At 41.1% G+C, this 12685-nt stretch overlaps 1 protein-coding gene across 1 annotated transcript in view; it reads left to right on the top strand.

Annotated features, from left to right (window-relative positions):
* The window catches only part of wdr11 (WD repeat domain 11), a 62207-nt gene extending 49522 nt beyond the window's left edge, over positions 1-12685 (top strand). The window contains exons 22-29 of the mRNA XM_017424298.3: positions 102-167; positions 1248-1428; positions 4008-4103; positions 5464-5629; positions 6363-6460; positions 6748-6893; positions 8416-8495; positions 10067-12685. Of these exons, the coding sequence (XP_017279787.1) occupies positions 102-167; positions 1248-1428; positions 4008-4103; positions 5464-5629; positions 6363-6460; positions 6748-6893; positions 8416-8495; positions 10067-10269 (1036 nt within the window). The 3' untranslated portion in view covers positions 10270-12685. The remainder of the gene's footprint in view (positions 1-101; positions 168-1247; positions 1429-4007; positions 4104-5463; positions 5630-6362; positions 6461-6747; positions 6894-8415; positions 8496-10066) is intronic.

The raw sequence follows: 12685 nt of genomic DNA, 5'->3' as shown, positions 1-12685 counted from the left end.
GCTGTTTGACAGAGAAGACAAACAGCCGGGTCTGGGCCTAATGCACTTTGGAAGTGTAATTGTCTGTGGTTCTGATTGTCTTTCTCTGATTGGATCCCCAGTGATCTGAAGAGCGTCCTTCAGGACCCAGAGCTCAGTCTTCTGCAGCGCTGCCTCCTGGTCTCCCGGTGAGTTTGAACGCAGCGTGGCGTCTCCACTCTTCATTAGTGTGCAGATCGAAGTGATGCAATGATGAGGGAAAAAAACAAAACAAATAAAATATATAACCTAATAAAAAGGTAACCAGCTAAGTGAGACGTGACTTCGTTGTTCATTTTATCGCCTGCTGCTGAACGGTGAAGGTGGAGGATCGTTTTTAACTTCTTTCCTTCAAACCTTGGCACTAAACTAATCAGCGTTAGCAAACACAAACATGATGACAGATACTGAGCTAGAATCAGGTGTGGTAGTAGCTGAGAGTCATCCTGAACGCATGTTTTGAGAGCTAACAGGTCTCACATGAGATGACACAAAACATGATTAAAAAATTTGACCAAAAACTGCTCTAACTTTGGCTTTACAGACGGCGGGCGATATGCATTTCTTCAAGAAGACCTTTAATTTAATTGATTTTATTCATTTTTTTAAAATAAAAGTGTGAAACTGACTCTTTTTTTTTAATCCATATTTTAATTTGTAAATGTAGACAATATGTGCTGCATAACGTAAAACATGTGGCAGAATTAGAAATGATAATAAAGTGCGACACACGAGCTAAAGTCGGCATCCCTGATCTCGTTTTTGCTTCGATTCTCATTTCGCTCCATCATCTGACAATTCTCGATCCGCCTGCTGTGAGCAGAAATGTTTCCATCCTGTTATAAAGGCCTTGAATTTCCTGGATTTTTTTGTTTTTTTTTGTTTGTTTTTCTTTAATTCTGTGGCAACGATTCACAGAAAATCTTTCATTATGTTTCCGTCTTGCCATCCAAGTTTCCATGCTATTGTTAATGTCGCAAGGTAACCTAGCAACAGCTGTGTGCCTGTGCAGTTATATTAAAGGATGCTGAGGAAAGTAAATGATGAGGAAAAAAAAGCAGGAGGAGAGGAGCTGACTGAAAGAACAAGGCACGGGCTGTAAGATACAGAAACTGTGGTCATTAATGAGCTTACTACTAAGAAAACCAAATGGTGCGTGAGCCTGCAGAATGGGTCTAATTATTTTCCACCCTCTAACCCAGCTGATGCATCGTTGTGGTTAACTGTAGGCTGTTCGGGGACGAGTCTGACCTCACCTTCTGGACGGTGGCATCCCATTACCTTCAGTCGTTTGCACAGGCTAGGCAGCTCAGCGTGTCCGCTGCGGAGGGCAGTGAAGAAAGTCAGCCGTCACCTCAGAACCACCTGGACATTTGCCAAGATGTTTTGTGTGAGAGTTCCTACTTCCAGGTCAGTAAAACAAAAGAGGCAGACAAATTGTTCTTCCTAGGAAAAAAAAACAAAAAACAAATGTTTGCATGTGAAATCCCCCTGGTCAGAGCGTGCAAACATTTCCATCCATAAGACAGACCCTGCACAGACACACAAACATCCGGCTATCCAAAGTGTCAACATAAATATGGTCTAAAAAGACGCCTTCATACTGGATGATGGCGCTAAAAATTCTGCCAGAATGAGGACAATCTGTGCATGGTCTTGGCAAAGTCTTCAGGCACGTATAAAGAACACAGTGAGCTCTTTATTGCCATTATTGTAGCATGTGGAGGGTTTTGAGCGTACACTCTGGGTGGAGTGTTGGGGCTGGAGCCCGGCCTCATGCCTCACCTGCGACTCTGTCACACCTCACTGACAGCACTTCCAGCATAAAGAGATATTATAACCAAAGACAGGACCAAAAGCTGAAAGTTGAAGCCACCATGGACGAGCGCCCTCTTTTAGGCTGGCTGCTGTACAAGCTTTAAGCCCCGCCCCTCCATAGAAACGAATAGAACAACTTCCTGACTAAAAATAAAAATACACTTCAGCTCATTTTCTTTCATCTGTTGATTATTTTGGATTCATGTAGCTCTTACCTTGCTGCTTTATGTTTCAAATATGCATTTTTTTAAAAAACAAGTTTAGTTTCGGTGACTTATTTGAAGCTGAAGATGTTGAGGTTCTCCTTGTGAGGGACGAGGACGGACTGGATCAGGAACAAGGACATCAGAGGTCCAGCACAGGTTGGAGGACTGGGAGATAAAGACTGAGATGGTTTGGACATGTGCAGAGGAGGGACAGAAGGATGTTAGAGACAAAGAGGACAGATATGGATGCAGTTAGAGAGGACGTGGAGGACAGAGGACACAGAAGACAGAGGTAGATGGAGGGGGAGGACCTGAAAAGAGAACACCGGCCCACAATTAAAAAAACAAGTTTAATGAAAAACCAAAGCGAGCAGCTCGTGGTGATGCTGAAGAGAGAAATATTCCTTTTTTTTTTACACTCAATTAGCTGCATTTTAATTAAAACCAAAACTCTTCACTTCAGTTACTTCAGATCCTTTTTTTTAACAGACTCAGTGATTTCACACACAAACAGGAAATAAAAACTACTGAGAAGCTGTTTCAGAAACTCAAAATATGTAGATTTAGTTGAGGACTCAGCCCTTGAATGTTTAACAAATAATGTCTTCAGTCACTTATTCAACCGTTAACTGTAAAACTAATAAACAGTTACAGAGTTGTTTTGCTCAGGCGAAGGCCCACGAGCCACCAGTTGTAGAGAGTCTTTTTGTGTCTCTGTTGTCTCAGAAAGACAATTTGCATTTTTTATTTTTGACTTTGAGGCCGTTCTCTCGACTCCTAATGTTCGATCGCCCCAACATTTCCCCTGAGCGACGGTAGCCTTCAGTTAGAGACTCGTTTAGAAAGAAAAACCTTTCTCTCATTTGCGCCGTGGCGCCTGAAATCAGTGGATCTTACCTCCGACATCCAAGGCCCTTTCAGACAATACCCAGAATCCTCCTTTTTCATCTCTGAGTATTGAAGCAGGTTGGTAGAAGTCTGCTGCTTTCATTGTCTTCGCCCCAGAATTAATCGGAGAGTTTAAAGAGCACGTGGGAGATAATTAGGAAGTTTCCCCACTGTGCAAATGCAGCTTTTCTTCTTCTGTATGGGTGTGAAGTTTTAGTCCTCACAGAACAAATGGGTCGCTCAGAACGGATATTAGGCAGTTTTTAGGAAACCATCAAGCAGCAGAGGGAAAATGAACTCTCGTTTCAGCTAGAAGAGGTCCAATTAAAAAGTCACAAATGTTCATGTAACTTTATAGTGAATTATCAGCTTCTTTTAATAGATTATGCTTTTATTTTTTCATGAAATTTCTGCTGCCTGTTAATGAGGGAGCATGCGGTGATCACAGAGACTTTCTGTCTCCTGTCGTCAGAAAGAAATCAGACTAATAACTCACGTCTGTGGCTCTGATATCGAGCAAAAATCTTTGAAGTAACTAAACTCATTTGGTTTCTCTGCGGACATTTATTCCCCGTTTTTAACTCCCAGAGAAATTCATCTAAAGGAGCAGAAAGGTTTATATGATCAATATGATAATGCTGTCATTTTAGTTATTGTGGCTGTAATCTTTTATAAATTATGGTTGTTTTAGCTTTTGTTTCTGTTTTTATGCTTAATGACCGTCATTTGCTGTCTGAAAAGAAAAAGAAACAGCTTCTCAACAGGGAAGATGTAATGAAATAATGAGAAATCAGCCGCCCGTAATGAAAGGAGGTGTAGGAAGCTTTGGCACCAGAGAGCCTCCTGAATTTTTTAAAGACTTTATAATTACGCTCTCCATCTCTGTACTCAGTAGTCATTTAATTGTCTTCCTGTCTCTATTTGCTTGTTGTTTAAAGCCTGCAGTGCATTATGGGTGTATTTGACGCGTCTCCACATTGTGTCTCTCCCACACGTTCACGAGACTTGACCGTTGATCCCAGAGGGCGTTTTTTTTTTTTAACAAAATAAAAGTACGCCTAACTTTCTGCTCCACAGAAGTTCCAGCTGGATCGAGTTCACCTGCAGGAGGTGAAGCGCTCCAGTTATGAACACACCAAGAAATGTGCTGACCAGCTCCTCCTGCTGGGTCAGGTGGGTACTGCACGCCGCCGTCCACACGAGCCGAGGCGTTTCTCAGAGTTTCCACACAGAAAACAGAAATGTTAGAGTTTAGTTTTACTGTTTTCCAGCTCTGAATAACTGTGGAAAAACAAAAGCAGATTATGGTGATTACTCTTAGTGGCAGTAGGTAAATACAGCATTTAAAAATAAATAAATAAAAAAATTCTGAGAGCAGAGTAATTTTCACACTGGTTTTATTTGAAGGAATGCATTTTCTGTGGCTGATTAACTGCATTTAACTCCATCAGTTGTAGACGTGCATCAAATGATTACTTCCTGAAAGTTTCTTCAAAACCTTGTGCAGCTCATGAGATATTTTGCTAACATGACAGACTAACGTACACTGAAGGTGAAAGGGCGATAGTGTTTTTGTACCACGAGGATTGCCAACTTTAAGAAATCCAGATCATTCTTTATTGGACACCAAATCAATAAAAAGCTATAATGTCATTAGCTTTAATCATTTAGCAGACAAGCCCTTTTATGAGGAATTAAATCAATAAAAAATATGTTTGAATTTATTAAATTAAGACCATAAAGTCATTACATTGTTTTTTTTTTCTTTTTTCAGAAGCTTTATTTCCTGCTGTTCATCTTCTGCTCCACATTTACAGTAAATGTTTGTATTTGGGTGGTAAAAATGGGCAGAAATCATTTAATAGTCTGGAGTTTTGGAACGGGAAAGGGTGTAGGAACCCTGTCTTCTCACATCCAGTCATTTTAGAAACAGAGGATAAAACTGCACCTCTGCAAACTTAGTTAAATACAGTAAATTATTGTTTTAATGTAAAAAAAATAACCTAACTGAAAACTTGAGTCTGGAAATGTATGGAACATCTACATTGCATTTAAAGTCTGCTCAGAGGTTGCAGCCTGTGTGATTTTCTGCAACATATTTGTCCCTCACACACAAACGAGGCCTAATTATTTTGAGCTCCTAACTTCACGTCCCAACCAATTACACGCGCAGATTGTTATAATCATAGACGGGTTGGATGGATTCTGAGGACGTCCTCAGTGTCGCAGCCTGTGGGGACCGGCTTCACCTCTCTCCTCTCTCAATGTCACCACTCTGCGTCTAATCACAGGCTGCAATCAGCAGGCTGCGAGCTGGAGGTGCAGTCATCCAACACTCGGGCAGACAGAGGCCAGCCTGTGCTGACCCCAGCATGAGATTGAGTCTTCATCTACACCCGATGAAAAGCACGATAATGAACATAATTTCCCTGCTGCTCGCCGCCGCACTCGGCTCACACCTGCCAGAGGTTGTAATGCCTTGTTTTTCTCTGCTACACTTGTTCTGTTCTCTTCACTTTGTTACGGCTCTCAGACTGACAGAGCGGTGCAATTACTGCTGGAGACGAGTGCAGACAACCCCAGCTACTACTGCGATTCGCTGAAAGCCTGCCTGGTGACCACCATCACCTCATCGGGACCCTCGCAGTCTACAATCAAACTAGTGGCCACCAACATGATAGCTAATGGAAAACTGGCAGGTAGTTTGATGAAATACATCTGATCAGTCTTATTTACTGTCTGCAGCCTTGAAACATTGCTGGGCGCTGAAGGACTGAACTGTTCCTTTAATTATTAAAGTCAAAACAAGCAGAACAAAAGCTAAAATCAGACAAGATTAACAAAATTGCATTTAAAACCTTAAATGTAGCAAAACAGTAGCTGAAAGATTAATTTAGCAAATCCATAGCTAAAAGCTAAATGTAACAAATTTGTTGATAAAAGCTAAAGTTAACAAAAAAACAAAAAAAAAACTAAAATGACCGAAACAGTAGCTTAAAGCTAAGTTAGCAACACCGTAGGTAACAGCTAAAAGGAGCATAAGAAGACATATTAATGTATTTCTACATGTGAAGGTTTGTAAATAAAGTTAAATGTTATAAAAGTTACAAATACTAAAAGTCATAGTGTGCTATTCTTTATCGAGTTGAATGTTTTGATATTTCAATGGTTAAAAAAGCACAAAATATTAAGAAATCATATAAATAAACAGGAAAATGTTTGAATTGATGACTCAGCATTCAGACAATTATTGAAGTTATTGATGCATTTTGCTTTTCTTTGTTTTAAAGTAAGATAAATTTTAGGTTAAACTTGATAAAATGTGGATTGTGTCGGTGCTGTCAGCGTGTACGGTAAGGAAACCCGGGTTTCTTGTGGGAACTTGAGCGGCTCACACATGTGAATAAGTTGAAGTCTGCTGCTGTGTTTCAGAGGGAGTTCAGCTGCTGTGTTTGATTGACAAGGCAGCAGATGCCTGCCGCTACTTGCAGACCTACGGGGAGTGGAACCGAGCTGCTTGGCTTGCCAAGGTAACGTAGCACGACAGCCTCCATCAGTACTGGGCTGTTTGGAGAGGCTGAGGAGGTTTGGACTGTTTGGTCAGCCGGTGTTGAAACTGACAGTAAAAGTTAGCGCAGCTGTTGTTTTATTCATTTAATAGTACAGTTCCTGGTTGTTTTAAAGGTTGAAATGTAATGGGATGTTGCGCCTGCAAGCTGCCTCCCGCTGTTCTGTTTTCTACCTCTCGGCTTGTTCCCGCACTGTAAATGCAAGCTCCCCGCTGAGAGCGCAGCTTCTGTGTTGTGTGGGCTTCCAGGTGCGCCTGAATCCAGCGGAAAGCTCAGATGTGCTGAAGCGCTGGGCAGAACACCTGTGCTCCCCCCAGGTCAACCACAAATCCAAAGCCATCCTGGTGCTGCTCTCCCTGGGCTGCTTTTACAAAGTAGGAGAGATGCTGCACAGGTAAGCCCTGCTGCATGTCAGCACTGATAAACACAAACCTGAGTCTCAGTTTGCTCTCACTTCCTTTTAAGACATAGAAAGATTCTACAAACGACTGACGCTGCTGCATGCTGTCATGGGAAAAAGAAAGTCCACCCTCTTTCAGAACAACACAACAGACTCCACTGTGTCATTATTTATTAAACAAAAATAAATCAGAACTAGAAAGCTGTAGAAAATCAACTACAGCAGAAGAACCTCCTCCATCATCTGTAACTCTCAGCAGTCATGTTCTGTAGGACTTTATCAGCCTCTCTGATGGTTGTGGAGGAGTTGTGGCCCACTCTTCTTCCCAGCGTTGCTTCAGCTCATTGGTTTCTGCTCAGCTCTCTGAGGTTCTGGTTCTGGACCATTCTGTTGTAGATTAGCTGCTGTTTGGGATCATTGTCCTGTTTGTCACATCTGACTCCAGAATCAGCCCAAACCATCAGCCCTCCACCACCGTGCTGACAGCTGCAGTGCATTCTGGGTAAACATCTGGTTCTGCTCCAGAAGTCTTCTGGTTCCTTCAAGTCGAGCTGCCATGTTGTTTTTAGAGAGAAAAGGCTTTAACCTTTGACCTTTAACCTGCTAACTGAGGCCTGTAGAGGCTGAGATGGAGCTCACTGCACAGTCTGACCTTCAGGGTGAATCTGCTGTCACTCCATGGAAGCTTGGCAGCCATCTTAAATGTCTCCTCCTGTAAATAATCTTCCTCTCTGTAGAACGATGGACTCCAGATAGTTTGGAAATGACCTTTGACCCTTCCTGGACCGATGTGCATCAGCTGCTGCTTCTCTGAGGTCATTGCTGATGTCTTTCCACCCTGGCGTTGTGTTAGCTCACACCTGTAGCTCCACCTTCTGGAGGTGATCCCTCTGATCCTGAGGCTGGAACCAGTTTTTTACTCCCAGCTTTAATATTTGTTTAATAAATAACGACTCAGTGGAATCTGTCGTGTGTTTTTCTACACTTGAAGTTAGATTTGAATCATTTTAGAATCTGTTGAAGAACAGATTATTTTATCATGTCCTGATCCTCAAATTGTTGATTTTAAGGTAAAGAAATAAAACCCACAAACTGTAATTTACCATGTTTTATAGTTATAAGGTCTGTTTTTTGTTTTCTAAAATCCGATTACCTGGATGATATTTGCAGGTTTATATTTTTCAGACTTGTCCACCTGAGTGTTTTAGAGTTTCTGCCTGGCTGTAATGAAGGACACATCGCAGCCCATGGTTCTGGACCGACCCTCCCTCTCTCTCTCTCACCACGGCATCGATCTGATGCCGGTGTTCTGGTTCTTCTTCTTGACAGCTCTTGTTGCGTGATGCCCCTGGCAGTGAAAAGCTCTCTCAGGGAATTAGGCGGTCATCGGGGTGGCGGGGCTGTTATATGCTTCAGTCCCACAGACATGAAGGCAGGGATGATGCTGCTTTCTGGTAATGGCTCTAACCTCCTCCTGTCCGTGTCTTTTCTCCTCCTCTCTGCGGCTCCCGAGCAGCATGAGGTACTTTGATCGTGCCGCCCTCTTCATCGAGGCCTGTCTGAAGTATGGGGTGATGGAGGCCAACGACTCCTCCAATATCCTTTTTTAAAAAACCCATTACGGTCCTCTGAAGGCCATTTAGAACCAGACTTTGCTTCTGTTGCCAGATCTGCCCGTTCCTGTTACAGACATGCATCTGTTTCTCTTCCATGGAGATGTTAGCGTATTTCAGAAAAGTAACCTTCAAGCACATAATATTTTATCAGGTAAAATATCAGCTTTTATCACACTTCACGTATGTCTGAAATCTTCACATCCTGTTGAGGCTTAAGAGGATGTTTTTGAGAATGTCATGAGAGACATCTGTACAATATAAGACATTATTTAATGTCATCTCTGTGAATTCTTGTTCCTCAGTCTTCCTTAAAGAGGCATTTCTGCTCCTCCTGCCTCTAAAAGAAATTCTCCAGACATAAAAGCTGCTTGAAGACTGAAATAAAGATAATATGGCTCTTTATTAAGTGTTAAACAAATAATACATTTAGAAACAAGCTAGTTTGTAACATCATAAAATTAAAGAACTTAAAGAAGAAAGAAATCAAACACATAAAGGTTATCCTGATCCGTTTGAAAGAGTTTATTCTGTTGTAATTCTGAAATGCAGGCATGCACTCAATGTAAACAAAGCACTTTTTATGCATTCTTTAAAAATCGAAACTGTCAGACTTCTTCATCCCAAACGGCTCTTCCATTGTTGATTTGTTTTTAGTAACTTTGGCTGTTTTTGTAGGTAAACAAACACATTCGGACACAAAGTTTACTCCTAAATGTTTCATTTTAGGATAAATTGACCGTCGATGTGAGGAAAACATGGATTTTGTTTATTATTACTTTAGGAATCTTTTTTTTTTTTTCATGATGCTTTAATGAGGTCCTTTAAAGTGAGAAAGCTTTCAAACATAATGAATTATTATATAATATATATATATATATATATATATATATATATATATATATATATTATAATATTATATATATTATTATTGCAGAACACCTCATTTCGATGATTCCTAACATACTGATCTGTTTGTTTTCCCCCCTCAGCAACTTGTGTTAAAATATTTAATTTTCTGTTAGATTTCAGAGAAAACTCCTGTGTGTGTTTGGAAGTTGGATTCGTGAAGTGGCCAGCAATTTTGCTCCTTGTCACATATTGCAGGAAAACCACTCAAACTAGTCTTTTCCTGTTGTGGTTCGGAGTAGAAATGTTTTTCCCTTTCATGTTATTTTTGATCAAAGCTGCAGAGAGGAGCTGCATGTGGCCTGAGAGCCTCGGGCTGCAGACCCAGGGCCTGTTAAAGTCATACAGCGTGCTGTTTTCAAACTTCTTTAGAAACTTTGTTATGTTACAACCAAAGCCTACAGGAAAAACAGGCAAAGCAAATCCTTTTTAGTGTTTGTTTTGTGTTGTTTAAACTTATGTAATGACAAACAACGTAACAGGAAAAAAGTCTTTAATCAACATTAAACAATATTTTATCTATAAATGTGAGGAGGGACAACTCCAAGCAGGAAACTATTCAAAAAAGCATGTTTTACTGAAATGCATCAACAAATATTCTTTTTTTAAAATATTTTTTAATGTTTCCTTGACCTGCTTTTGCACATAAACTCATCGAGGCTGCGTTTGTGGACTATGCACGGCTGCTGCGTTCGCTCGGCCTGCGCGAGGGCGCCGCTCTGTGGGCGTCGCGCGCCGGCAGCGCCGGCGAGCAGCTGATGGAGGAGCTGTTCCGAGGAGAGGGAGGCGTTCCAGAGGCCCTCCTCGGGGAAGATGAGGTGGAGCTGGGACAGGAGAGCACCGAGTGATCGGAAGCAGGAAGTGAACGTTTCAGCGCCTCTCCTGAGCAGATCAGCGCTCGGTCCTTCAGAAATCTGACTGAGCTCTGTGTCTGCATCCTGAATCATATTTATCATCTCCCCACGAGGCGAAGAGAGGCGTTTGAGATCAGTCTGTGAGCTGTGAGGTAGTCACTGGACACACCTGCGTCTGTGGCTGGAATGACATTTCTTAACGTGGTGTATTTGGTGTTTATGTGCATGTAACAACCCCCCCCACACACACACACAAAAACACTTTGATTCCTTCACTCAACACATCGTCAAACCCTCAATATGTGCTGATGAAGCAATTTAAATACTGGTTACTTGTTAGGTCTTATTTTCTGTCCTTGTTCAAATAATTCAAACTTTTGTTTTAGTTCTTTTCCTGCGGTTTAAATGAAACGTGGAACGGATGATTAATCCTTTAATTATTGCTGTTTTCTTTGGGAAGCAGCTCCCCCATGGCTCCTTCATGACCGAACTTAATGATTTTATTTTTGCACTTTTGATTTAACCAAAAATTCATTAACTTGAGTAAAAAAAAAAAACAGTTTTAAAGTCATGTTCTGTGTAAAAATTACAAGCGGTCAGTATCTTACCTGGTGTAGATGGCTCTCTGAACGACCTCAGTTTAAATCTGATCATTTTGATTTATGTTGTCAGCAGTTTTGCTTTACACGGGTATTCTGTGGTTATTTGCAAGTGCAAATATAGGCAGCAGCAGCTAGTTGTAGCACTTCCTGCAGGAAACATTGAATATCTCTGATGAAATAACAGAATAGTTCAAAACTAACTGTGGTGTAAATGTTTTTAAAATGGTCTCGTCTCTTTAACTGGTGTGAACTTTCTGCAGCGAGCCGCTCCGGTCTCGGTCCCGACCGGACTAGCCTTTAGCTCATCTGTCCTGTCAGAATTCATCTTTAAACTGAGGCCGTTCAAAGAGCCGTCTTCTAGGGTTGGACAGGGTCTTCAAAGTCTAGTTAAAATGTAAAACAATGTAAGAATTAGTGCAACTGTTATGACCGTTTCTTTTTTTTTTTCTTTTTCTAAACTGGCACTAAAAGACCAAGTTTTCCCTTCCTGTAAAAAACAGGAAAACTCTGAACATTCCAGGATTTGTAGTTTATTTTGAAAGGAACATAAAGTGAAAGTAACATCACGGGGGAGCTCAGCGTTACGGTCAGAATATGTGCGTCCCTCGGACCGCTGCAGACAGATAAATATAAATATCCCTGGTTAGCAGAATTTGCACCAAGGCCTGTTTTATTCGAGGCTTTTTCAGCTGCACGACTCGGGGTGAGTAAACTTTAATTCACCTCAAATCCAAATAATCATTTTTTAGGCAAAAAGTAGAAACGGGGAACAGCTGCTTTAAAACAGTTTGTTTTGTTGACACTTAATTAGCCGTGAATGAGTAAAGGAGCCAATAAGAACATGTTGGGTGAGCCATGAATTACTGCAAGTTGGGGAGGTTGCTGGTAATATTTGAAGAAAACTTGAATATTTTAGCAACAAACAAAAGGTTATAATACCTGTTCATCACCTTCCCACAGAATCCCACTTGAAAAGATCCCAACTATCCCTTTACCCAACCCTAAAGTTTATTAGAAACACTAAACCCTGCACAGGCAGACAGCATATTGGACATTTAATTCCAGCTCTATAACTCTGAGAGTTACAGCCCAGAGCGTGCTGCTGTTCAAGCCTCGACACCTTTAATTGTTAAATTACATATTCGACCTTTAAACTTTTATTTCCTCCCTTTACAGGAAGGATCTGAGCTCTGTTGCCTGAGTGATACTTTTCTTTTGAAGTTCTTTTGTAAATCATTCCAGTTATTCTAAAAGAAAAGGTTGTTTGTGTTTTTTCTGAAGACGTGTGTGTACTTCGGTGTTCTTCTCGAGTGTGTGTTATAATAATCTGCTGCTCCTCACAATCACACAACCCAACTTACTCAGACGCCGCCGCTCGTCCTTTCCTTTCCTTCAGCTCCTTCTGTGATGATGTATTTTAGTGTTTGTCACCAACTCCATTTCTTGTGTTGCAGTAAAAAAAACAAAAGAAAAACCCTCCGGTGGCGTCACTATGGTAACCCCAACCTATTTCCAGGCGCTTGGTGGGGTTCCTGTACGGCACCGCCCAGCAGGTGGTTAGCTGAAATGTGCTGCTCTTCTTGTTGGTGATTAGCTCCCAGTTTTCTGAATGTTTTTTAATGTCTACCCTACAGATTATACCGTTTCATATCCAGGCATGTAGACATGCCTTTGTGTGTTTTCTAAAAAAGATTTCTTTTCTTTGTTCATTGTTGATTCAGTGAGCCTGATGCTTTAAGTTGTGTAAAAAGATTAAAAGTATATATATATATGTGTGTACGGCAACAAATTAAAAAAAAAAAACTGTT

Source organism: Kryptolebias marmoratus, linkage group LG22 (assembly GCF_001649575.2).
Source record: "Kryptolebias marmoratus isolate JLee-2015 linkage group LG22, ASM164957v2, whole genome shotgun sequence".
NCBI classification, from domain to species: domain Eukaryota; kingdom Metazoa; phylum Chordata; class Actinopteri; order Cyprinodontiformes; family Rivulidae; genus Kryptolebias; species Kryptolebias marmoratus.
Note: the sequence above shows the minus strand (reverse complement) of the source record. Positions and strands in the feature narration are given on the sequence as shown.